Source organism: Suncus etruscus, chromosome 3 (genome assembly GCF_024139225.1).
Source record: "Suncus etruscus isolate mSunEtr1 chromosome 3, mSunEtr1.pri.cur, whole genome shotgun sequence".
NCBI classification, from domain to species: Eukaryota; Metazoa; Chordata; class Mammalia; order Eulipotyphla; family Soricidae; genus Suncus; species Suncus etruscus.
In genome coordinates, this window is record NC_064850.1 from 88,143,638 (window position 1) to 88,169,514 (window position 25,877).

At 41.1% G+C, this 25,877-nt stretch overlaps 1 protein-coding gene across 1 annotated transcript; it reads right to left on the bottom strand.

The window, feature by feature from the left end:
• On the bottom strand, window positions 1-25,877 carry EIF2D (eukaryotic translation initiation factor 2D). The gene is made up of 15 exons (XM_049770946.1): window positions 25,639-25,877; window positions 24,616-24,806; window positions 23,142-23,225; window positions 22,588-22,678; window positions 19,394-19,501; window positions 17,219-17,451; window positions 16,643-16,760; window positions 12,905-12,950; window positions 12,398-12,501; window positions 12,138-12,278; window positions 11,716-11,805; window positions 10,728-10,823; window positions 8,511-8,631; window positions 1,981-2,155; window positions 1-185 (listed from the first exon to the last, which is right to left on the bottom strand). Exons 1-15 carry the CDS (start codon window positions 25,692-25,694, stop codon window positions 115-117), a joined length of 1,725 nt encoding a protein of 574 aa, XP_049626903.1. The 5' UTR covers window positions 25,695-25,877; the 3' UTR covers window positions 1-114.

The following is a 25,877-nucleotide window of genomic DNA, read 5'->3' on the forward strand; positions in this document are numbered from 1 at the left end:
TTTAGATGAGAATAAAAATTTATTGTGGTAAAGAATTATATTTTTTACTTGTAAAAGCTGAAAAGCTCACAATATCACCAGAAAGTGCTCAGCTTAGACAGGGTCCTCTGTGTTTCACTTCTTCTTGCCAGGTTTGGGGGCTTTTTCCAGGCCTTCGATATATTTTCGAGGAAGCTGATATTCTTCTAGAATACAAAAAGGAGAAACTCAGTGGGGTACTGTTCTTCTGCTTACTTCACCCCTCTTTCCCTCTGTATCACAGTGTCATTTCTTAAATCACCTGGGCTGATTCACACAGCTGGGATTCTCAACTGGGCCCCATCCATACAACTAGAGACTTCTGTCCCACAGTGCTATTCCTGCCATCAGCAGACCTCTGGTCAAATGATTTCTATCATGTGATCTGCTCAGAATCCACTTCAATAGGTGGTACACTGTTCCTTCCATCTCAAGCCTAAGTTCATGCTTTATGTTCCTCTCATAATTACTTTCACTGTGTTTGGGCACTGACAACTTTCTGCTGAGAGTATGTTTATCTGTGTTCAAGCATGTGGGGGATGGGGGCACACCAGCAGTGCTCAGGGGTTACTACTGGCTCTGCACTCAAGAATCATTCCTGGTAGGCTCCAAGGAGCATATGGTATGCCAAATAATCGAAACCAGTTCTGCCATGTGCAAGGCAAACACCCTATCTGCAGTGCTATGACTCTTGTCTTTGGGTTTTTTGTTTTTGTTTTTGGCCACACCCAATGGCACTCAGAGGTTACTCTAGGCTTTGCGCTCAGAAATCACTCCTGGCAGGCTTGAGGGACTATATGAAGTGCTGGGATCAAACTGGGGTTGGTCTTGTGCAAAGCAAATGCCCTACCACTGTGCTATTGCTCCGGCCTCTCTGGTCCCTGTTTAACGTGTCTTCATATGGGGCTTTTGATTTAATGGATCTGTTACTCAACAAATTAACTGCATGTACCATGAAATAAATTTGCTTACTGAGCATTTGCTATTTATTAGGCTTTGAGGATGAAAAAAGGAATATAAAAGGAAAGGTCGGGGCCAGAGAGATAGCATGGAGGTAAGGTGTTTGCCTTTCATGCAGAACGTCGGTGGTTCGAATCCCAACATCCCATGTGGTCCCCTGAGCCTGCCAAGAGTGATTTCTGAGCATAGAGCCAGAAGTAACCCCTGAGCGCTGCCGGATGTGACCCCCCCAAAAAAAAAAAAGGAAAGGTCTCTGGACCATAGCTGGAGTCTAAATGTTCAAAAAGTTGAGTCAAGTTGCAGAAACTGGGACTAATTAACACAACTAAAGAGCTCTAATAGCACTGTAATTAACAAACTAAAGAGCTCTAATAGCATTTTTAATATGAATTTAATAAGAAAGTATAGAGAAAAATAGAAATCATCTACAGAACATTTTCTTTAAGGTTAGGCAGATTCAGGTTATGGAGGACAGTCTGGAGAAGAGCACAAACAGACCAAATCATCCTAGTTTGCAGGTATGTGTTCTATTTGGTGAACAGCAAGCTGACTGTGCACTTGGGCCTTGGGGTTAAGAGGGTCTTGTTTATTAAGTTAGTTTTGAAGTTCACAGCCCAGATGCACTTCAACACCTAGACATCTCAGTACAAGATAATGAGTCTCTTTGAACCTGTTTTCTCAGCTGAATAAAATAAACAACTCTGTAGTCATTATTGAGAGATTGGAACTGCACAGAGCTTAGCAGAGAGTCTGGGTGCTAAACAAATGTTCTTTAAAAGAACTAATCTAAAGGTACAGCACAAAGAATAGTGAGTTTGGGAGCCCACAGAGATAGTTTAAACATTAGTTCTATGCTTACAGGCTGCTAAAATCACATGTCCAAATATGTTTGTATATACCTAGGTGTATACATGCATCGATTAACTAGAGGAAGTTGATCAGTAGAAGAAAATTTCCAACACAGACCAGGGTCTCTACTGTTTTAGTTAGATGGATGCTCACCAATCAACAACCAACCAAGGTGGTGGATCTGGTTTCCCTGGATCTGGACCTGTAGGCTATCCTTGGCCCCAGGAACAGGAGCAACAGTGGTGCTAGCCTGGCATCGCTGCTGGAGGATGGCAGCCACTGAACACGGGTCCAGACCATACACCTCTAAGTTCCGGACAACAGTCACCTGGGGGAAGAGAAGAGTGAATGGGTAAAGATCAGATGCTGGCCCCTTCAGAGGGCCTTTCAGAGTCTCAAAAAACTCCTCACTCATTGGTCATTCCTGTGAGTATCACATCTCTTCACTCAAATAATTTATTCTTATGTCTTTATATTGATTTTTTCCTACCAATCCAACATTGTTTTATATTTAGTGCCCCGCATATACTTTTTAAAAATATGCATTTTATTGTAGATAATTTAAACATAAATAAAAACAGAATAGTAAATGAATTTCCATGTGCCCATTGCTAAATGTAAACAATGTGCAACTGATTAATCACCTGATTATTTGCTATCTCTTCATCCCCTCAGGCCTATACTTGAAGCAACTTCTCCTAGATATGACATTTCATCTACAAATAATTCATTATGTAATTCCAAAAGACAGACTTTTTTTAAAACAAAAATCCAAACCACCATTATACTTATAAAGACCAGTAACTCCCTAATAACAAGTATATAGTTATAACATGTATTTTCTCTTTATTCATTCATTTGACAAATGGCAAATATAAGCAGAGATTTTAAAAATCTAGGAAAAAAATTATCATTTGAAAAAAAATCACAATTCTTCCTTTGGCTCTTTAAAACTTTGGGCTTGTCAAGGAACTGCAGCCTCAAAAACACTAGAACCAATCAAACATTAGAGAACTAGGGAGATCACCAAAGAGCTGGAGTGCTTACGTTATTTATAGAAGCCCTGAGTTTGACCCCTACTCCCTAATAAAACACAGTCCTCCAGGCACTGGTAGGAATGGTCACTCAGCACCAATAAATGTGGCATAAAACCAAGTAAGTAATAAATGAAACATTAAAGGTCACATCTATTCCAACCACCTACCTTGCTAACACAATATCTCAAGGCTATATCTTTCCCTAATTAGGGGACCTTACTTTTGCGGACCTGCAGAAAATAATTCACTATTTCAGGAGGCAGAGTTAGCTGATATGCTTGAATGAATGGACCCTCATTCCACTCACACAGATCAAAGACCTAGCCTAAAGGCTCAGCTTCCTGAACTCACAAGGCCACAAAATAATCTCTCACCTACATAAAGCCACCCTGAGCCTCCCTGGTAATGGAAAAAAACTGACAATGACCAATGAAAGGGGTACCTTGAGACTACAAAAGGAACCATGGTAAAGAAGCACTGTCAGAACAGAAAAGCCTGGTAGGCAAAATGAAAAATTCATTGGAAGGCCTCAACAACAGAGTAACAAGAACTGAGTACTAAATACTTAAGCTTAAAGATGATGTGCACAAAACTTCCTGACAAGAACAAAAGATGGAAAAGATGTCTTAAAGTAGCCCTTTAAGTTAAGTTCTCACTGATAATGAGATACTGAAAACAGCAAGATCAAAAAAGGAAAATATATACCAAGGAATATCTTTTAAGATTTACAGCATATTTACCAAAGGAAACCATCTGGCCTGAAGAAAGTGGTGGGATACAGTGAAAATAATTCAATGAAATGAATGCCTCACCAAGAATACTTGGTCCAACCAGACTCATTTAGATTTGAAGGAATGATATACAACTTCACAGATAAACAGCAGTTCATAGGAATTTCATAGACTCAAACCTTTACAAGAAGAACATAAGGCGCTACTTTAAGACAAGATGAATCCCACAACAAACCAAACTTCTATAGAAAGATAGCACAAAACTGCATGGCAGTATCTATCCCATTGCCAAAAGACTAAATGCATCAATTAAGAGACATAGAGTGGCAGGATGGATTATAAAATTGAACCCAACATTCTGTTGTCTGCAAAAAACACATTTGAACAGTCAGAGCAAACACGGACTCAAAAGTCAAAGGTTGAAAGCCAATTATTAAAGCAAATAACCCCCTCATAAAGGCCAGTGTAGCCATACTAATATCACTAATAGACCAGTTTGAAAAAGGTTATAAGCAAAGGTTCTTATTGACCATAGAAAATGTACACCCTGAAGAACTCACAGTCCTAAACATATATGCACCTAATGAGGGACCAGAAAATACTTAAAATAACTAATAGACTTGATGAAAGATAATAATAGCAACACAATAGCAGTAGAAGACCAATACCACTCTGTCACTCTATATAGATCTAGTAAAGTTCAATAAGGAAATACTGATCTGAAGGAAGAAATAAAAAAGAAAGTAACATATCGGGTCTTTCATCCCAAATACTCATTCTTCTCTAGTGCACTTGGGACATTCTCCAGAATAGATCATATGCTGGGACACAAAACATACCTCCCAAAGTAAAGAATATAGAAATCAAATCAGGCTGGAAAGATAGCATAGTGGGGGCTGAAGAGATAGTACATTGGTAGGGCATTTGCCTTGCATGCAGCCAATTCAGGACAATGGTGGTTTGAATCCCTATATGGTCCCCTGTGCCTGCCAGGAGCGATTTCTGAGTGTAGAGCCAGGAGTAACCCTTGAATGCCGTCGGGTTTGACCCAAAAACTAAAAAAAGAAATTAAATAAATTACCTTCTCAGACCATGATGTGCTCACAAATAGAAACAGAGAACAATGCAAACACCTAGAAACTAAAAAGCTCCTGAGGGAACAACCAGTGGGTCAAAAGAAACTCAAAGAGGAAATAAAAAGATTCCTGAAATCGGGGCCAAAGAGATAGCATGGAGGTAGGGCATTTGACTTGCATGCAGAAGGACGGTGGTTCGAATCCCAGCATCCCATATGCTCCCTTGAGCCTGCCAGGAGCGATTTCTGAGCGTAGAGCCAGGAGTAACCCTTGAGCCCTGCTGGGTGTGATCCAAAAAAAAAACAAACAAAAAAATTCCTGAAATCAACTGAGAATGAAGATATGAAGTACCAGAACTTATGAAATACAGCAGTGTTAAAAGGAAATACAGTGTTAAGAGGAAAGTTCATGGCTATGTAAGCATTCATCAGAAATAAGAAAGCTCAAGTAAATAACTTGGCTGCACAACTTAAGCAACTGGAAAAAGACTTACAAAAAGACCACAAGCAGGCAGAAGAAAGGAAATAATAAAACTTAGAGCAGAAACTAATAAAGTGAAATCTGAAAATAAATCTAAAGAATTAATGAAACTAAGAGCTGATTCCTTGGAGAGAAAAAAATCTATAAACTCCTAGCAAGACTCACAAAGAGAGAAAGAAATTCTTTCTCAGAAATTCAAATTATTATCACAAATAACTTTGAGAAACTTCATACCATAAAACAAGAGAACCTAGAAATAAGAAAGCCTGAGGAGAAGAAATGGACAAATTCTTGGGCTACTAGAGATTCCCAAATCTGAACCAAGATGATCTGGAATAGCTGAACAAACCTATCACTATTGAGAAAATTAAAATAGTAATCAAAAGTCTTCCCCAAAATAAAAGACCAGGCTCAGATTAATTCACTAGTGAATTCTTTTAAATCTTTAAGACATGGCTAATCATGTTCAGGCTCTTCTAGGAAACTGAATAAACAGAAACACTTCCAAATAGTTTCTATGAAGCTAACACCACCCTAATAACAAAAGCAGACAGACAACACAAAATAGGAGAATTATAGGCTGATATCCTTGATGAATACAGATGCGATGATCATCAACAAGCAAATATAACACTAGCAAATAGAATACAAAAATCATCAACAATCATCAACTAGCAAATAGAATACAACAATGCATCAAAAAGGTCATATACCATAACCAAGGATTCATCCAAGGAATGTAAGGATGACATAAGTCAATTAACATATACCATATCAATTAAAAAAATTAAAAAAAAGAAAAATCATATGAGCATATCAATAAATGCAGAGGAAACATTAGATAAGATCCAGCTCCCATGATAAAATAAAATAGGAATTGAAGGTACATTCTTCAATATAGTCAAAGCCAATTACTACAAGTCCATGGCAAAAATTATACTCAATAGGAAAAAACTAAAATTCTTCCTAAGATCAGGCACAAGGTAAAATTGTTCACTCTCACCACTTCTATTCAATCTAACACTGAAAGTATTTTGCCATAACAATTAAGCAAGAAAAAGATATCAAGGGTATACAGATAGGAAAGAAAACTACAAAACACTACTTCAAAAAATAAAAGGGGACCAGAGAGATAGCTCAGTGCTAGGGCGTTTGCCTTGCATGCAGCTGACCTGGGACAGACCCGATTCGATTCCTGGCATCCCATATGGTCCCCTGAGCTTGCCAGGAGTGATTTCTGAACACAGAGCAGGGGTAACCCCAGAGCATCGCTGGGTGTGGCCCCAAACCAATCGATCAATAAATGAATAAACTGCTTTAAAAAAAAGAAATAAAAGAAAATGTAAGGAAATGGAAATATATACCCTGCTCAATGACTGGCACATAATTACACAATCAAATTAGTATAGCTACTGCTAATTAAGGCTTAATTTGTTTCTTATATACTGAATTATGACACATAATATTCTGAGTATTTTACCCATATATATCTCATTTGATCTTCACAATGCATTGGAAGATAGATAATAGCTTCACTTTTCAAATAGGGAAACTCAAGTAAAAAGAAAGTAACCTGAGCAGTGAGGCAAGAGGTGCATTTGAACCCAGGTCTCAGATTTCAAGTCCATGTTCAAAACTACAAAGTACTACAAAGTATTTAAACTCATTTGTCTGCTGCTTGGGTCTCCTGAAGGCCAAATGGCTAGTTCACTTTCATAGACAGATGAGCTTGTTTTCTCTCTAGCTTTGTGTTGCCAAGCTAAACAGTCAGTTCCTTCAGCAATTCTTTTACCAGTTATTTTCACTGAGCAAAATATAATAAAATGTGTAAAGCTGAAATACTATAATACACCTTTAAGAGAAAAAAAAACTGTTTTACTCTTGGGACGAGGCCAAACTATGTTTCTTAGCAGAAAATGCAGATAATACTCAGTAAGGGGTTGTTTTATTGATGCTATGCTGTGCCAGCTGATCAAACAAACTTTGATGTCTCATTAATAAAACTTTGAGGTATGTGAGACCAAACTAAACTTTTCACTCTGCTTGGAGGAAACATAAATCACTGGTGTTTTTTTTTTTTTTGGTTTTTTTTTTTGGTTTTTGGGTCACACCCAGTGGTGCTCAGGGGTTACTCCTGGCTATCTGCTCAGAAATAGCCCTTGGCAGCCACGGGAGACCATACGGGACGCTGGGATTCGAACCAACCACCTTAGGTCCTGGATGGGCTGCTTGCAAGGCAAACACCGGCCCCAAATCACTGGCTTTTTTTTTTTTTTTTTTTTTTTTGGTTTTTGGTTTTTGGGCCATACCCGGCGATGCTCAGGGGTTACTCCTGGCTGTCTGCTCAGAAATAGCTCCTGGGAGGCACGGGGGACCATATGGGACACCGGGATTCGAACCAACCACTTTTGGTCCTGGATCGGCTGCTTGCAAGGCAAACGCCATGCGCTATCTCTCCGGGCCCAAATCACTGGCTTTTTAATAATCACCATTTTGGACCTTGGGGCTGGACAATTAGTATGCCCAAAGAGTGTAGTAGGTCTTATGACATCTGCTTCATGGGTAGAAACATGCTGTTTTTTTAAGCCTAAGGTATTTCCTTTCTAATTTCATCAACATTTGCTGTGCCTATGCCAAAAAAACAAACAAACAAACGAAAAAAAGAACAACAACAAAAAAATAACCTACTATCACCACTAGCCCCCTTTTGTTTTCGTTTTTGGATCATACCCAGCGGCGCTCAGGGTTACTCCTGGCTCTGTGCTCAGAAATCGCTCCCATCAGGCAAGGGGGACCATCTGGGATGCCGGGATTCAAACCACCATCTGTCCAAGATTGGCTGTGCACAAGGCAAATGCCCTACTGCTGTGCTATCTCTCTGGCCCTCACCACCCGTTTTATAAAATTTTATTTTTTTTTAATTTTATTTCTAAATAAAGGCTCCTGCCCTTTTCATAGAACCTTGGGACATGAATTACTTTGTTTTACCTCATATTTCTTTCTACATATTGAGAAAGAAAAAAAAAAAAGGTTGGATGGGGCCCAGGGGCCAAGTGATCTCAGGTGCATTGGTGGAGAAAATAAAAAGGTCTGAACTATATACTCAAGCCAAAATCAATGACAAAAGACTAAAGAGATCTAAATTATAACAATATAAACTTAAAATGGACCTGTTATACTGGTAGGCCAGGGGACTAAAGATGAAGGTATGGGATGCACGCTGGGAACTTTGGTGGAGGGAGGTCAATACTGGTGGTAGGAATAGCCCTAATTCATTGTCATTGTGTACCTGAAATACAACTATGAAGGACTTGTAATTCACAATGATCTCAATAAAAACATTTTTTAAGCAAAGTCACCTTTTTGTTATAAGATCTCTGTGCCAGGGAGATGTCAATTGGGCAAATCTTCCCCTTCTTCACAATGGGCTCTTGTCTAGGAAAAGTCATTTGATAGGCAGGCTGCAATTTTTCAAAACATCTGAAATAGAAGTTTAATGATTACAGGATGAGAGAGAAACAGAAACCTTTGCCTTATACCCTGTAGCTCTCAGGAGCTGAGGGTGGAGCTATCTTTGCAGGTAGTGGCAGGCCCTCAGCTGCACAGAAGACTCATTCAACACTGGAAGAACTGTGTCCCAGTCCAATTCAGTCAGAATTTTAGACCAGGCAAACATGCTTTTTTAAAAAAATCCCCAAAGGGGCACTGCAGTGATAGCCCAATAGATAGGGCATTTGCCTTACAAGTGCTAGACTTGGGTTCAAGCCACAGAATTAATGGATCTATGCATGGTCCCCCAAGGATTGCCAGGGGTTAATTACTAAGTTCAGAGCCAGGAGTTATCCCTGAGCATCACTGGGTGTAGCCCAAAAATCAAAAGAAAGAGGTCAGAGTGATAGCACAGCAGGTAGGGCATTTGCCTTGCACATGGCTGATTGAGTTTGCTCCTTGGTGTCCCATATGGTCCCCCAGGCCCACCAGAAGTAACCCCTGAATGCCACCGGTGTAGTCCAAAAACCCAAAATAAAAAATACTTATTAAAAAAATTAAATTGAACAATAAAATGTTCCCCAAAAGGCAGCCCAAGCTGAGGCCCACCTATTTGGGAAATGAATACCTGTGACTGCACCCATCTCAGGCTGCCCTGGAAGCTCACTGCCTGGCTGGGAGCCCCACCATGGTATATGAGTGCTACTTCATCTTCCCACCTGTTCCAGTAATGTAGGCTTTACAAAACAATATTACAATCTTGCATCTAGCCACTTTTATTTTTTTACATATATTGGGACCAACCAAATTTTTCTATTAAAGGGCTAGTCAATAACTAAGGTTTTGAAGGCTATAAGGTAGCTATTGAAACTGTTCATCTCTGTTATCAAAGCCCAAGTAGCCCAGCACAAAATATAAATAAGGGTGAGCTGAGGAGATAGTACAGCGGGTAAGGCACTTGCCCCACCAGAAGTGATCCCTGAGCACAGAGCGAACCAGAAGTTAGCCCTGAGTACTGCTGAGTAAGTCCTTCAAAACAAGCAAATGGAGTGGTCTGCATTCCAATAAAATTCACATAGGTAGCAAACCTGATTTGGGAGTTATGGTTTGCTAACTTCTACTGTATATTCTTTTTAGCTTTATTTCTATGGAAATGTACTTTCTTTGAAGACTTTAAAATAATTCTCCTGTATCTTCTTTTGTTTCTAAATATTTTTGAAGTTCTTATTTTTACTCACTATTCCTTTTCTTTCTCTCTCTTTTTTTCCCCATTTTTTTTTGGGGGGGGTCACTCCCAGTGGTACTCGGGGGTTACTCCTGGCTCTGTACTCAGAAATCACTCCTGGAAGGCTCTGAGGACCATATGGGATACCGGGAATCAAACTAGGGTCCATCCAGGGTTGGCACATGCAAGGCAAATGCCCTACCACTGTGCTCTCACTCCAGCTCCCTCTTTCTCTTTCTTAAGCTCTCTTGCATTATACCAGCTCAAATCATTAGAACTCTCTAAACCAGTATTTATGTTGACTGATCTAGTATGAATTAAGGAACAAGCCAGAGGTGAAAAAATGATAATTCTAGAACTTTTACTATTGGGGGGGGGGGTGCAAGCTATACCCAGAAGTGCTCAGAGGTTACTCCTGGCTTTGCATTGAGGAATCACTGTTGGCAGCCTTGCCAACCATACAAGATGCTAGGGATCAAACCTGGGTAGGCTATGTGCAAGGTAAATGCCCCACCCACTGTGCTTTCACCCAGCCCCAGAAATAATGATAAATTCTAAACTTTGATATGATAGGGTTAGGGAGCAGGTACTTTGAACAATGAAAACAACATGGCTGTTGTTCCCAAACACTGCTGAGTAAAGTGTTCATAGTCCTGGCAGTGCACCAAATCCTAGAGCTCTTAAACTGACCTACTGACCCAGTGGGCTAAGTATTGCTAGTAACAGCTCCTTGCTTCCAAGCCCTGCTTGGTATTTACCTGTTCTCTCCAAACTGCCCCCCCCCAACACAAATAAAAGTTCAGCATGACAGATATTAACTAGAGGGAAGAGAAAACTAGAAAAGAGCTACAGCCATCATTACCTAGCCAGAAGATTATCCCACGGAAGCTTCATGATACTGTGCTGTTCATTTTTCTCTAAGAGGCAGTCACATAGGACAGGATCTAATTTCACAAGACTATAAGGGAAAGAAGAAACAATAAAGAAATCTGCTATTAATGACCCAAAGGCCAATTCAGGATCCCTCTTTTATGTGTCCTCCAATTCATCAGGATTATTAAAATTCACAGTAATAATACAATGAATGAGGAAAGGAGGAGATGCAGGTACACTTTCCTAGAGCCAAATTTTCAAAAAGCAAGAGATGAGGAAAGGGGAATGATAAGGCAAGGAGCAGGGGTATGTGTGGGTGGGAGGTGTCACTCCCAAGATCAGTTGTCTTGGTTCAGTTTGGCTACTAACCATAATCAGTTAGGCTCATTGTGAGCTGTATTTGGAATTTAAAAACAAATTAAATAAAATGAAAAAAAGATAATGATGTCTTCACTTTATTCAGAAAATACAAAGTACCAAAAAAGCTACAGTGATATCAGTTAAACACCTGCATTTGATAATCAGTAAAGAATTTATCACAGCTATTTATTCAGTTGTCATCCATCATCCTAGAAAAAACTCCAAGTGAAGTTTTTTTTCACTTCAGGACTGGAGAAAAATATATGATTACCTTATTTAAGCCCTGTATGACAAACTTGCTCGTGCTTGAATTTCAGTCATACGAAGTACACCACCCTTCATCAGTGTACATTTTCCACTACCAATGTCCCCAATTTCCCTCCCACCCAAATCTCCCCTGCCCCTGGGGCATGCATTTTACACCCCCCTTTGCTAATAATAAAGTGGTACCATGAATATCACTTTATCCCCTTTCAGCAACAATGGTCATTTCTAAAAGGCTTTGATCGCCTTTCTCTCCTCCATCACAGAACTCTACAAATTTGTCTATGTCTGCTAAAAAGGAAAACCTTACAAGACAGACAAGACACCCCACTCCCAAGCCTCCATTCACTCACTTTTTGTTATATGCATCAACTAGGTCATTTTTCTTGGCGTAGTCAATGATGACAGATCGGACCTCACTGCCCTCCAGAGTGCTCCCCTTCCTATGAGGAGAAATGATGGTTCATGCAGGGTTAGAGGCAAACTCTAACTAAAGAGATCCATGCCCTGCTCTGCAAGGCACCCTCCTCAGCCTTTTCCTTTGTCTTTTTCCTTTTTTTCTGGAAGCAGGACTATGTGAAGAGTAGAAAAGACCTACTCTCTTGTTTAGAGCCCTATGGCACTTCCCCATAGAAGAAGGCATAAAGAGGAACCAAGAGAATAGGAGTCCAGAGCAGAACAAGTTTGCCCATCACAGAACACTAGCCAGGTTAAGAAGGAAGTAAGGTCAAAACATTAAACAGGCAGAGAAGGGCTCTACTCTCCAAAAACTCACTTGTGGCCAGACTCCTGGAAGAGCAGAGTCATGTTGGCTGGGACACAGTAGAGGGGTTTTATATCTGGAGGGTGATAGGGCTGTTCCCTGTCATCCTCCTGGGAGGTCTGGAAGGGCTCGGGCATGATGAAAGATGTAATCCTAAAACCCAGCAGAAGGAAAGAAAAAAACACATGTTATACTAGTGTCTCATAAACTCTAGTACATGGCCCAGGTATCCTGGGGGCTGCTAGCTACAGTGAGCAGGCCCATACACTCACCTTGGGTGTTTCCAGTCCACAGATACAATACTCTCCACCCCTTTGCTCAGCTCCTTCACCTGTAAAATCTGCTCCTGCTGCATTTGCTGCAGGAACTTAGAGAGCTAAGGGAGAAAGGGCAGTGGTAGGGGACTTCATCAATACCACACCATACATACTAAGCACATCTGATGTGCAAAATACTGTGGTAAGCAGGCCCTGGAGAGGGGCATATAACAGTCCCTGTGCCCCTACCTCCCACCTCCCAAGAGAGGGAATGAGAAGCCTGTAGACATAACTGGTGAAGCCTGGCAAATCCATGATCAAATATAACAGGGTAAAAAGGAGAGAGGGGAATAAAGAGGCCATCAAACTGCCTCTCCTGGGAAGTATTATCTCCTGTCCCACCTTATCCTGGAAATCAGAAAATTTCATTCCAGTACTGGAGAGGGGCTGCCTCAGTGCCCATTCAGCCAGGTGGTGTGTGCCCTAACATATGGTTGGCTGTGCATAGAAGGTACTGCTTACCTTTTTGTAGCTAGACTTCTTTATGTCCAGTTGTTGTCCTTTGGGGCTGATGGCAGATAAAAAAGGCAAATTGAATGGACAAAGCAGTAGTAGTAGCACCTGCCTGGCTCTGAGAAGGGTAGCTTCCCTAGGCCTCCTTCCCTATGGTCAGAGGCAGCAGCTGGAATACTAGCTGACAGCATCCAAGAGACAAAGATTTTCTGTCACTATGGCAGCCATTAGCCAAATGTGGCTAGTAACCCTTTGAAATATGACAATGGCAATGAGAAATTGAGTGCTATTTCATTTAAATTAATTTGAATTTAAGTAGCTATATGTGGCTAGTAGCTAATATAGTAGAGAGAGCTTGAGAATTCTCTCAAAGGTGACAAGCCTCAAAAGTTTAGGACTGGTGAACCTTTTCAACACCAAAGTCTCTGTGACAGCCAGGTCCAGGACAGACCCACAAACTATGCCTGCAGGCAGTCTAACAACAGTTGTATTCGTGGTCTCCAGTGGCCTGAGCATCTCAGTGGCAGAACCAAAGAGATAAAATGGAGATTACTTATCCCTGAAAAATCTAAATAATTTCAATATTTATTCTCTGACTCTTTATAGAAAAGTTGCTACCCTATCCTAGAGCTATTCGTTTTCAGTGAGAGGTGCCTGAAGAAAGCTGTATTATTTCATTCCTTTCTCCAGAACTTATATCTGGCTTTTCAAAATGTGACAAACAATGGCAATGGGATACAGAGAGAACCCTTCCAGAATTCTCCCTAAGTTAAGAACCTCAATCTTATTATTGAGGTTTATCAATTATTTATGGATTATCTTCCAGACCCTTTCCCCAAATACCTGTAAAGATAAGAACAAATCACCAAGCATTACACCATACTTGTATAAAATTCCTTATAGAACCCCACACTTAAACAGAAAGAAATTACATTAAATCTACTTTTTGAAAAACAGAGCAAGGGCCAGAGTGATACAGAAGGTAAGGCATTTGCCTTGAAAATAGCAAACCTGCCAGAGAGATAGCATGGAGGTAAAGCATCTGCCTTGCATGCAGAAGGATGGTGGTTCGAATCCCGGCATCCCATATGGTCCCTGAGCCTGCCAGCCTGCCAGGTGTGATTTCTGAGCATAGAGCCAGGAGTAACCCCTGAGTACTGCCAGGTGTGACCCAAAAAACAAAACAAAACAAAAAACCAAAAAAAAAAAAAAAGAAAGAAAATAGCAAACCCACGTTTGACCTCTCACACCAAGGAGTGATCCCTGAGCACATTCAGGTATAAGCCAATTGCTCCCTAATAATAATAATAATAATAATAATAATAATAATAATAATAATAATAATAATAAATACACAGAGCAAAACAGACCAGGATAAGCCTGGTACATGTGAAGCTCTGCTCTGAGTTTGATCACAGTCGCCAATTGCCTGTTCCTACTAGCTCTATGTATATAGTCCTGCTGACTTCCTATCACTGCCAGTTCTAGCCTTGCTAGTCCCCAGGCATTGACAGGATGGCTTCTATGGTGTGTAGTATTCCTGAATCTATGCACCACAGTGCTGGGCCTGAGTACTAAATCATCAAGTCTGCACTGCCTGGCTGAGAATTGTCAAGAGAAAATCCCAAGGTCCCTGAGCAGAATTGGGTAGGACCTGAATAAAAAGAAAAAGAAAATTAATCTGAATTCAGTGATCCTTAGTACTACAAGTAATTCTGAGCTTAACCAGGTGTATATAAGCACACCAAAGGACTGAGACCCTAGTGATAACTAAAAGATGCATGAATAACAAAGATGGGAAATATGCTTCCTAGTGAGGACTTGGGTGTCACTACTGTGACACACCCCTCCTCCTCCCACCAAGCAGCACCATTAACTGTGGGCCTCAATTAAGAGAGTGAACCCCAGGGATCACATGTACAAGCACCACATTGAAAGAAGCACAGTCCTCAGAGATCACAGTAACTTGATGTGCAGCCATTCTGGCAGGCACTATAGCCAGGGTCATCATATCAACAAAACAGCAGGTGTAAAGGCAAGAGAAGAAAAGGAATTAAAACATTATTTTAAAATTTAAAATACAAACAAGTTAACTAAAAATGGAAAAATTCTTAAAAAAAAAAAAAAAGAAGAAGGACTAGATCCCATATGGTCCTCTGAGCCTGCCAGGAAGGCTCTCTGAGTGCAGAAATCTGAATATCTTTTCCTTATTTTGTTTGTTTTATATTGATTTTGGGGGCCACACTGGCAGCACTCAGGGGTTATGGTCCTCTGAGCCTGCCAGGAGGGCTTTCTGAGTGCAGAGCCAGGAGTAACCCCTGAGTGCTGCCAGTGTGGCCCCCAAAATCAATACAAAACAAACAAAATAAGGAAAAGATATTCAGTCTTACTCCCCTAAAAGAATCAATGAGCAAACATCCTGACATTAGTATTGATCAGGTTCTTACTATCAGGTAATTTAATTTTTAACAGCAGTCCAACAAGTGCTGGACCTTGAAGCTCAGAGAAGCCCAGGAATGAGTTCAAATTCAATCTGCTGCAATACTCTGGGAAGCCAGTACTTGACCTGAAATGAGATTGTCTTCAAAGTTCTTGTTTCATCCACATATGATACTCTATGTCCCGTTGAGTATAGAAGAGGAGAGTTTACAGTGATTTTTCCTCTTGATACAACCTAATCTTGCCTACCTACTCTTTAGGAAAGTGTGAAAAGTTAAATGTTCCAGAAATAGTCTCTTGACAAAGAAGCGCAGCATTCTTCCTTGCCAGGGTGTGTTGCCCGGCGGTAAGCGAGCTTGGGATCAAAACAGCAGAATCAGAACTCAAAGAATCTTGGCCACTGCAACCTTCCATTTCCTCTGTATTTTCTTAGTTTGCATTTAGAGAAATGGGGTTCTGGGCCACCACACCTAAGGGTACTTGGGGTTTACTCATAGCACTGTGCTCATAGATCACTCCATGATAATTGTCATGATAAGGTGAAACATCCTGGGTATTGGGAAGGGAACTGGGATCAGGCACATGCTAGTCAAGTGCCTTAACTCTTGTACTATCATTTTTTTTGTTTGTTTGTTTTTAGGTCACAACCGCAGCACTCAGGGGTTACTCCAAGCTCTACACTCAGAAATCGCTCCCGGCAGGCTCAGAATTCGAAACACCATCCCTCTGCATGCAAGGCAAACGCCCTACCTCCATGTTATCTCTCCGGCCCCTTGTACTATCATTTTGGTCCTACCATTTGGTTGTTTTATTTTGTTTTGGTTTGATTTTTGGGCTACACCCGGCAGCGCTCAGGGTTACTCCTGGCTCTGTGCTCAGAAATTGCTCCTGGCAGGCTCAGGGGGCCATATGGGATGACAGGATGGAACTCAGGTCAGTCCTGGATCAGCCACATGCAAGGCAAATGCCCTATGCTGTGTGGTGACTCCGGCCCTAAAATCTTTATTTTAAAACTAAGGACCCGGGGGCTAGGGATCTCAGTGGTAGTGAATAAGACTTATTAAGTCTCATACATGGTACTTCACATGTATGCCTGAGTTTAACACTTAGCACCACAAAAATAAATAAAAATAAATAAATAAAACTCAGAACCTAACCCACTAGCCAAATAAGTCCTCTACCACATTCTTTCTCCTACATGGCCCCCAACCAATACTGAAGAGTTTCACCCTGTCCCATCACCATGGAACAGGGAGCCAGTCCTGGCCAACCCTGCCCACTCCAGCCCTCTGCCCATGCCTTCCATACCAGCAGGAGAACATATGACTGCCAAGGAGTGTGCTGGTGAGCAAAGGGAGGTCAGCCTTTTTGACTCGGCACTTCAAAGCATGCAAGAAGCATTGCAGTAATAGTTCATCCATTTTCTCTGCAAGGGAAAGAACAGGAACCACAATGGAGACACAGCGTGTCCCTCATAGGGTAACAAGTTCCTCCCAGTTCCCTCCTTTTGTCATTTTTCACCCTCTTAGCTCCATGGAACCTATGTCCAAGGTCCAAAGCTCTTGAGTACTGAATTTTTAAAGAGAGCTAAGCCCAGGGAAGCAGTTACACCACAAGTCTCATCCTGCCTATAGCAGGGTGAGACTAACCCAGAAAAGTTAGAATCATCAAAAAATTTAATGAGAATACAAATACTAGGTCAGAGTGGCCCCCAAGAAAAGTATGCAATGGGGAAAGGACGTCACACAAAAACTTTAGCCGGCCATATTCCAAACAAGGCCTTTTCCTCTCCCCAGAGCTTTGGTGTTACTGGAGGCAGAAGTAGAACACAGCTTCTCCCTAAACAGAGAAGGGAGGGAGATGGCCCCACACCCACAGTCAAACCTTGATGTGTCCTGCTGTCTGTGGGATCATCTGAGGCTTCTGACGGGGACTCCATTCCACATATCTGAGGACTCTTTTCAGTCTCCTCCTCCTCTTCTCCCTCCAGAGTCAGGCCCCTCATGACTCCTTGCAGAGTGGAATCTGACTGGACAGATCCCTTCTCTTCACTAAGTTCTGGAGCATCCAGGGTCAGTGGTGCGATAAAGGGAGGGGAGGACTTATGTCCAGATTGCCTAGAAAAATCTTATGTCAGAAACATCAAGAAGATTCACAGTATTCTCCACCACTGACTAGGTGCTTGACCAAAGTTCCCCAGACAGACAGTATCAAGAGGCAGAGAGCCTGCTCTCTGCTCTCAATTTCACTTCCAGTTCTTGGCCCAGGACAGTGCCATGCCTGTTTCTTCATCTCTGAAATGGTAAGAGCAATTCTGACCTCCACCCAATCCAAAAGAAATGAGAGTATTATCAACAGATAACTTTAGACAGAGAAATATGAAAGAAAAAGCAGTTTGTGTGACCCCTCTTTCAAAGTACTCCTTCAAGTGAATTAGAAGTAATAAAAACCATTCTGGATTAAATAATAAAATCAAAATTTCAAATATATATTCAGTATCAGTCTGATGAAATACAGTCTCAGCACAAAGTACAAAACACATGCTCACCTTAAAGGTTGAAAATCAAAGTCTGCTCTTTTAAATCAAAATATAATCTCACTTACAGAAATTTAACCTTAGAAAGACCAAAAAAGGGCCTGGAGAGATAGCACAGCGGTGTTTGCCTTGCAAGCAGCCGATCCAGGACCAAAGGTGGTTGGTTCGAATCCCGGTGTCCCATATGGTCCCCTGTGTCTGCCAGGAGCTATTTCTGAGCAGACAGCCAGGAGTAACCCCTGAGCACCGCCGAGTGTGGCCCAAAAACCAAAAAAAAAAAAAAGGAAAGACCAAAAAAGGTGATGGCAGAGAGCATGGAGAGAGGGTAAAGTAAAAAGATACTTACCCAAACCAAGATTATAGAAATCAAACTAAGTTTCAGCTAATAGTAGCAGCAAGGTTCATTAGTATCATTAATAGTAAGGCCAAAGTATATGTTTAGGCCAATCTGATCTGGTAAATAGCCTATTTGTGTGTGTGTGTGTGTGTGTGTGTGTGTGTGTGTGTGTGTGTGTATGTGTGTTTGGGGAATGGAAAGGACAATAAATAAGCCTTTAATAAAACAATTTAGATAACTAAATAGCAGCATTTTGATGGGTTGCCTAAACTACTAGTACAGGTAAATATCAATATGCAACCCTTAGGTGTCTGCTAAAACATGGACTATTATATTAAAGGCTTACAAAGCAGGACTGATGAAGCCATGCAAAGAGCTGAGAGTATACTTGTAGGTGGAAGTCCCAGATTTGGTCTACAAACCAACAAAAACAGGTCCAATACTTAGTCAAAAGACCAGTGCTTTTGAAAAGACCATTATTTACTATTCTGGTAGAAGGACAAGGACTAATCAAAAAATAAATTGTTACATGGCTGGAGAAAGTTATTGCTACAGTGATAAAAGGTAACTTCCATAACTAGGAGCTCTAAAATGTTAAATGGTACAACATAAGTCATCAGTTTTTTGCCTGTAGCCAGAGGATTAATTTGGCTTTAGCAGTGAAACTGTCCAGAGCCCTAATTATGCAGCAGAAAAGATAAAATGTGAAGGGCAAAGAAAATCAGACTGACTAGAGTGAAAAAAATCAAGACCACTGTACTGTACTGAGGGACAGAGCAGAGTCCTGAAAGCCTTCTTCCAGGCCTACAAAATACTCTGAGGAAAAAAAAAAAATCAAAGTTCTTTTAAATTTCTTCTCTCAATAGGCAACAAAAAATATTTTCTAGCCAAGAGATAGCTCATAAAACTTGCTTTGCATTCAAGAAGAACAGTTTAATCCCCAACTACACAATACCTTCCAAGCACTGTTAGGCTTGACCCCGGAGCATTACTGACACACAATACCCAAAATAATAATAGTAATAATAACTATTCTATGTCCAGCAAGGAAATGAATTTGGGTTTAGCACCTTACATAAGGAAACAGCAAGGATCAAAAGTTTTACTTCTGGACTCGGGCCCCATGCTTACCCCCTCTACACCCTTCCTCAACCACTTTGTAAAGCAGAAGAAATACTAAACCTACCACAGATGGTCCTGGTATGTGTGGAGCACAGAAAAGCCCCTTCCTTTCAGGCCCGCAGTTAGCATCTCAGCTGTTGATATGGCAGCAACCCCAATGGCAACAGGGGCCCTAACGAGAAGGCCAAAGAGAAGAGTCAGGGGTGTCTTCTGGGAAGGCAGATGTCAAAACTGTCTTCACAAATGTGCTAAAAGTACCCGATTATAAATATAAAACATCCAGAAAATATACTCAGTGTAATTAATTTTCTTCAGATTACTGTGACTTTCAAAATCTCTCACCAAACATTCCTCTTCTCTATAGACAACTCCTTTGTTGAACATTATTGGTGTGTTTCTTAATACCCAAGCAAGACATGAAAGGAAATTTAAAGAAACCTTTTTATTTCAAAATATCAATTCTCTCTTGAAGAGAAGCCATGGCTGAGTTAGCACAGTAGGCCAGGTCTCTGGACTGAGATTTCTCAAGCCACCTGAGGATGGAGTAGGAGAAGTCCCCACCTAAATAGCAAACCCAGCACTCCACCCATAGATGACATCTTCTGGCATACAAACAGTTCCACAATTTATCTGGGAGAGATGCCAACCCGCTGAATCATCCCAATTCCATAGCTCCTGGAGTGGCTGCATAACATCACTAAATCTCACAGTATGGACAGCCCAGTAGAAGCACAGTAAATTAGATGAGAAAGTTTCGCAGAAAACCAGTAAGCTCAATGGGAAAAAAAAAAAAATCACAGAAGGCTCAACTACCACCTAAAGGCTCAGTAAATCCTTAATGATTTCAATAACACCATTGTAGGATATATGTTGTAACAAGTAATATAAAGTAAATTATTTCATTCCTGCTAAGGGGTAGCCTTTGGAAATGGATGGGGACATTGGTAGAGAGAAGGTCTCCATGGTGGTGGGAACACTGAATATCTGAAACAGCTGTATTATGAATAACTTTGAAAGTCGGGTGTTTAAGTAAAGTTTCAAATATTAAAAAAAGAAAGAGACCAGAGATATAGAACAGCTGGTAGGACATTTGCCTTACAAGCAGCCAAACAAGGTCTGATCCCCAATATCCCCTGGGGTCCCCCAAGCCTGTCAGAAGTAATTTCTGAGCACAGAATCAGGAGTAACTGAGTATCACCAAGTGTGACCCGAAAAAACAGGAAAAAATAATATTAATAAAGTCTCCAAACATTACTATCGGAAAAAAATAACTAAGACTATGTTCTAAAAGCCTAATTAATAAATATGACTAGTTTAAATATATATAAATTAACTCCCTTGTTTGTTTTTTGGGGTCACACCCAGTATTCAGAGCTTACTTCTAGCTTTGCATTCAGGGATCAGTCATTGCAGGGCTTGAGGGACTAAGTTGGTGCAGGGGACCAAATCCAGGTTGGCCAAGTACAAGGCAAGTGACTTACCCACTGTATTCTCTGGCCTGACATCCCTTTATCTTAAAGTAAGTATAGTAACTCTATAAGGATGTTGAGAAGAGGGGTGGTTCAGATGCCATTATTAGGCTATGAGTTTTCTAGGGAAGGGAGAAAAGATATACAGTGGTACCAATTAGAAAAGTTCCGTCTACGCTGACTCATAATATCTTATTTTTATAACTTATATATAACCTGATATGTTCAAAAATATATAAAACAACCATTTTATAGTAACTACAGAGGGTCAGAGGGATAGTACACTAAGTAGGGCATTTGCTTTGCACACAACTGACTCAGGTGCAATCCTTGGCATCCCATACAGTCCCCCCGTACCACCAGGACTAATTCCTAAGTGCAGAGGAAGGAGTAAACTCTGAGTGTGGCCCCAAAAGAAAAATAAATAAATCATATAGTAACTATAGAAACCTAAAGATCCCAGTAGATCATGTAGCTCTCCCTAACACTGATAGAATGGGAGTGTGGGGAAGCAGAAACAATGATGCCATAGTTATTTTCAACAGCAAATTAAAATTTCAACTGCAAATTTGCCTTTAAGGCAAACAAAAAGAAAACATGGAGGTGCTTGATTTTGAAAGGAAAATAGGAGAACCTAAGGAGCAAAAAATAAAAAGTTTAGGGGCCGGGCGGTGGCGCTGGAGCTAAGGTGCCTGCCTTGCCTGCGCACGGACCGCGGTTCGATCCCCCGGCGTCCCATATGGTCCCCCAAGAAGCCAGGAGCAACTTCTGAGCGCATAGCCAGGAGTAACCCCTGAGCGTCACAGGGTGTGGCCCAAAAACCAAAAAAAAAAAAAAAAAAAAAAGTTTAAACACTTATACTTCCCATATCTACAATCTCTCTCTCTCCTTTCAAAAAAGGGGCAATGAGTAATAATAATTAATGAGTAATAAAAAATGTATGATATATTTCATAAAGAATTATACAAGTGAAAACGACCCAACATATTCACTGTCGGTGAGAATGTACAGAAATGACTTCATAAATCCTATAGGCAAGAGTGGAAAATGATACAGTATTTCTGTTGGACATCAGAAAATACAGTTAACCTCAGTATAACAACTCTTCCTAGTAGCCACTCTTGCAAAATACTGCTGACAAACACAGAGTCCATTACAAGAGGTCCTTTCCTATCATACATAACAGCTAAAAAGATCCAACATATCTGTGAAAAATATGCACACTGGAATGAAGAGATAAAACAGGGGTTAAGAAAAAACAAACAAACAAACAAACAAAACAAAAAAATAGCGGTTAAGGCAAGTGCTTGCAGTGGGCCCAGGTTCAATCCCTAGTACCACATACTCCCCTAGCATTGAAGGGTGCAAACCTGGAGGCCTCTGAGTACCACCAGGTGTGGCCCAGATAGTCCCTAGAATCACACGGTTCTAGAGTACCACATCTGCTGTACTTCTAGCCCTTGCATTGAGCCACAGGTTAGTCAGCTAAAAATCACTAGTATGTACCAACAAGACTCTTAAACACCTCTCGGGAACCCCCTCCCTCAAAAATCATTGAAAGAAAAAGCAGCAATAGTAGAAAATTCATTCAGCCCAGAAGTATCATCCCACAGTAATACTAACATTGCCACAGTGACACATTTTCTGCTTCTTCCAGATGAACTGGGGTTTTATTCCCATTTAATAATTTAATAATTTATCCATGTGTTTTGGAAGTTGGTATTCTGTACCCCAACCTCATCATTTACCTCATTTTGCCCCCCATAGTTTCAACTGGTTGGCACAGTACCTGTTCCCCACCAAGGCAATGGCACAGAGGTCTCCCTTCTGTACCTCAGGCAGACCAGCAGGGGGAACCACTAGTCCCGGCAGCATCAAATCTGCAGTAAAGAAAAGCATCACAACCTACGTTATGCTTCCATCTAATTCCATATTTATTTCATCATTTATTCATTCACTCAATGAAAAACTTAATAAGTATCAAATACATTATTCATAATTAAAATTTAAAATGGAAACCTGAATATCAGACCTTTCCCCTTGAAAGGTGGCCTAATGGTCAAACTGAAGCAAAGAACCAAACATTATCCTATTCTATCCTGGTTTCGTAAATTCAGCTTATTGATTTAAAGTGCAGCATATGGCATTTCACAAAGTACTTTCACATCATTTATTTAAGCCTTCCAATAAGATCAGAGGCCTAGAGAACTCATGAAACCAGCCATATGAGAGATTCGAAATCCACATTTTTTTAATCCATATAAACATGGGAAATGGGAACATTTATTAAATTAGTTGGCTCTTACTATGAGTTTCAGTCAAAATATAGGAAAATCATCTTACCTGCTCCCCCCACCATTTTCTCAAGTACCGGAGGCCATGTTGTAAAGGTTGGAAGAAGATCAGGATAGGACCACAGGGTGTACACTGTCCAAAAAGAAAAAACCAGAAAATACTGCCAAAAAGCCATTTCCCTGGAGAAATGGCAAACCAAATACTACAGTCGTTTTAATTAAGATACAGAAGATAAACCTGACTCAAAGAAAGAGAGACGTCTGTGAAGGCATGTCCAAAGAGGTTTGACTTCTGAGTACAACAGAAACTTAAAGAAAGGGTCATTTGAGACTTCGATTGTCTCCAGATTTTTCCCCTGGATTGCAACAGTGAAAAAATGTTCCTGATGGGAGCTAGAGCAATAGAAGAGGGAGGGTGTTTGCCTTGCATGCAGCAGTCCTGCATTCCATCCCTATAATCTAATAAAAGTGGGGATAGAGACCCAATAAAGATTCTATTTTTTGACCTCATTAGCAAGCACCTCAAAACAGACTCCAGCCTGAAAGAAATTTTAAAAATTTCCTGTTTATTATTTTTAATCCCTGTTTCCATAGTGACTACAAGTCTACAAGTACTGCAGCAAAAAGAGGTCAGGTAAGGAGTGGCTTGAGGAAACCACAATACACCGTTGTAGCCAAACTACAAAGAAGAAAAGCCGCAAGTGAAAAGTGGGGTGTCCATAGTTGCAGAAAAAAGAGACAGTGTCCCTGAAAAGACAGTGAGAGACTAAAATAAAATAGAATCTATAGGAGAGCTCCATTGAGTATACCACTGTAACACTGGATTTATAGCTCAATTAATCCACCTAATTTTGGCTAACACAGTACTGCCTCAGCATTTTAATAAAATCCTGCTAAGGTCAGCATTTTTGTTTATTTGGTTATTTTGTTTTGCTCTTGGCCACACCTGTGCTCAGAGATCACTTCTGGCAATGTTCAGGGAGCCATGACAATGATAGTGAGAGAAGTTGAATGCCTATCCTGAAGACAGGCAGCGGGTGGGGAGGAAGGAAAGTGGAACATTGGTGATGGGAAAGATACACTGGTGAAGGGTGGTGTACATTTGATGACTGAAACCCAACTATGAACATTTCTGTAACTACGGTGCTTAAATAAATTATTAAAAAAAAAAAAACAAAGGGAAACAAAACTTGGACTGGCCATATGCAAGGCAAGCACCTTATCCACTGTATTCTCTCAGGTTCCCACTTGGGCCAATTTTAAGAAACATTTTTTACATGACCTGACTCTATATTCAGGGATCATCCCTGGTGGGGCTTAGCTGACCATATAAGATGCTAAGGATTGAGCTTTAGGTTGGCTGCATACAAAGCTAACACCCTGCCCACTGAGCTATTTCTCCAGCCCCACAGATCTTTTGAGATGGTACTGGGAGATTTTGTGCTTGTTTGTTTTATGGAAGACAGAGAAAAAGAAGGAATTTAGTTAGGTGAAGACACTAACAATACCTATCTCCAACATACCTGTTGGATACAGATTTTTCTCCAGTTCAAATAGGATGGGATTGCCACCACTGACGTACACAGTCACTGCATTCCCTCTGCAAGAATACAACTTTACAATGTTGAGTTCCTCCTTTCCAGGAATTAATTCAGAGACCTGACTAGTTCCCAGGGAGGGAAAAGCAGTCATCACATCAGCCCGAAGCTTTCTCCTATAGAAAAGACACCAGTATCGGGTATGCATGCCATCTGAATGAATTTTAATAAATACTGAGAACTCAAGAGCTTTCTATGAAATCAAAACACCTACTACTCATACACTTCTAGGTTATCTTTTGCTCCTTGTCACTCAATTCAACATGTCCCTATTTTCACATGCTGCCAGGTATGTTTCTAATTTTTCTAATTTTACAGGGATAACTGAACTCCAATGAACAGCCTGACACTGGAAACTCAGCCCGTGCTTGGACTGAGTTGGACCCTTGGACCCAGACTTATATATAAGTGGCAGATCTGTCAGCCAATTAATCATGAAATACCAGGATTCCAAGAATGAAGACTATCTAATACTCATCCTGAAATTCCCAACGTGCTATCTGTATTTGCAATACTATCTGAACAGATTCAGGTCCCCTTCCCACAGGTGCTGTATGCTCTCCCTACCTCACCATTCATCTGTCTCTCCTACGAGGAGTTCTCCCTAAGACACTACTCCTCTATTTACAGTTCTTGAAACTCAATCTGACCTCTCCCAAGAGGCTCTTTGAAGGGTAGAAGCCCTATAGTCCTTGGTTTTTCGCATTCGTCATGTCTTTGCATCCTGAAGTAGTCTGAAACCTATAACCGCCGACTAGCCATAAGCTTAAGAAGGTCAATCAGGCTCCTCTCCATCTTCACCCTGCTCTAACTAACTAACTCACCCTTTGGCTCAGGGCTTCCTTTCCAGGCTCTACCCGTAGGCCTCCACCCCAGTGGGTTGTGGGAGGCGGGCCTTCGAGATGTGTGGGTGCCCTGGTGGGGAACGGGGTCCCTTTTCTCCCTCACCTGTCGGACCCCTTCATGGCCGTATTCGACCTGACCCGGAAGGCCTTGGCAAACATGTCTGCTGTGGCGGTCTGAGGAACAACAAGGAGAGCACAGAAGTCAGGGACTGTCAGGAGAGCGAGAGCACGTCGGCTCCACGACCCGCGCCCCTGGGGGCAGCCATGCTGGGAACCGGCTAGGAAAGAGGCTCGGCTGGAAACCTGGGCAGCACCGCTCGGAAGCGACTGCAGTGGTGGCAG

Excerpts from the sequence above, each read along its gene's own strand:
- EIF2D (XM_049770946.1), bottom strand. The coding sequence starts at position 25,694 with ATGTTTGCCAAGGCCTTCCGGGTCAGGTCGAATACGGCCATGAAGGGG. Across the intron at positions 12,502-12,904 it reads AGAAGTCTAGCTACAAAAAG|CTCTCTAAGTTCCTGCAGCA; the intron begins GTAAGCAGTACC and ends TTTCTCCCTTAG. Across the intron at positions 12,279-12,397 it reads GTGGACTGGAAACACCCAAG|GATTACATCTTTCATCATGC; the intron begins GTGAGTGTATGG and ends GCTGGGTTTTAG.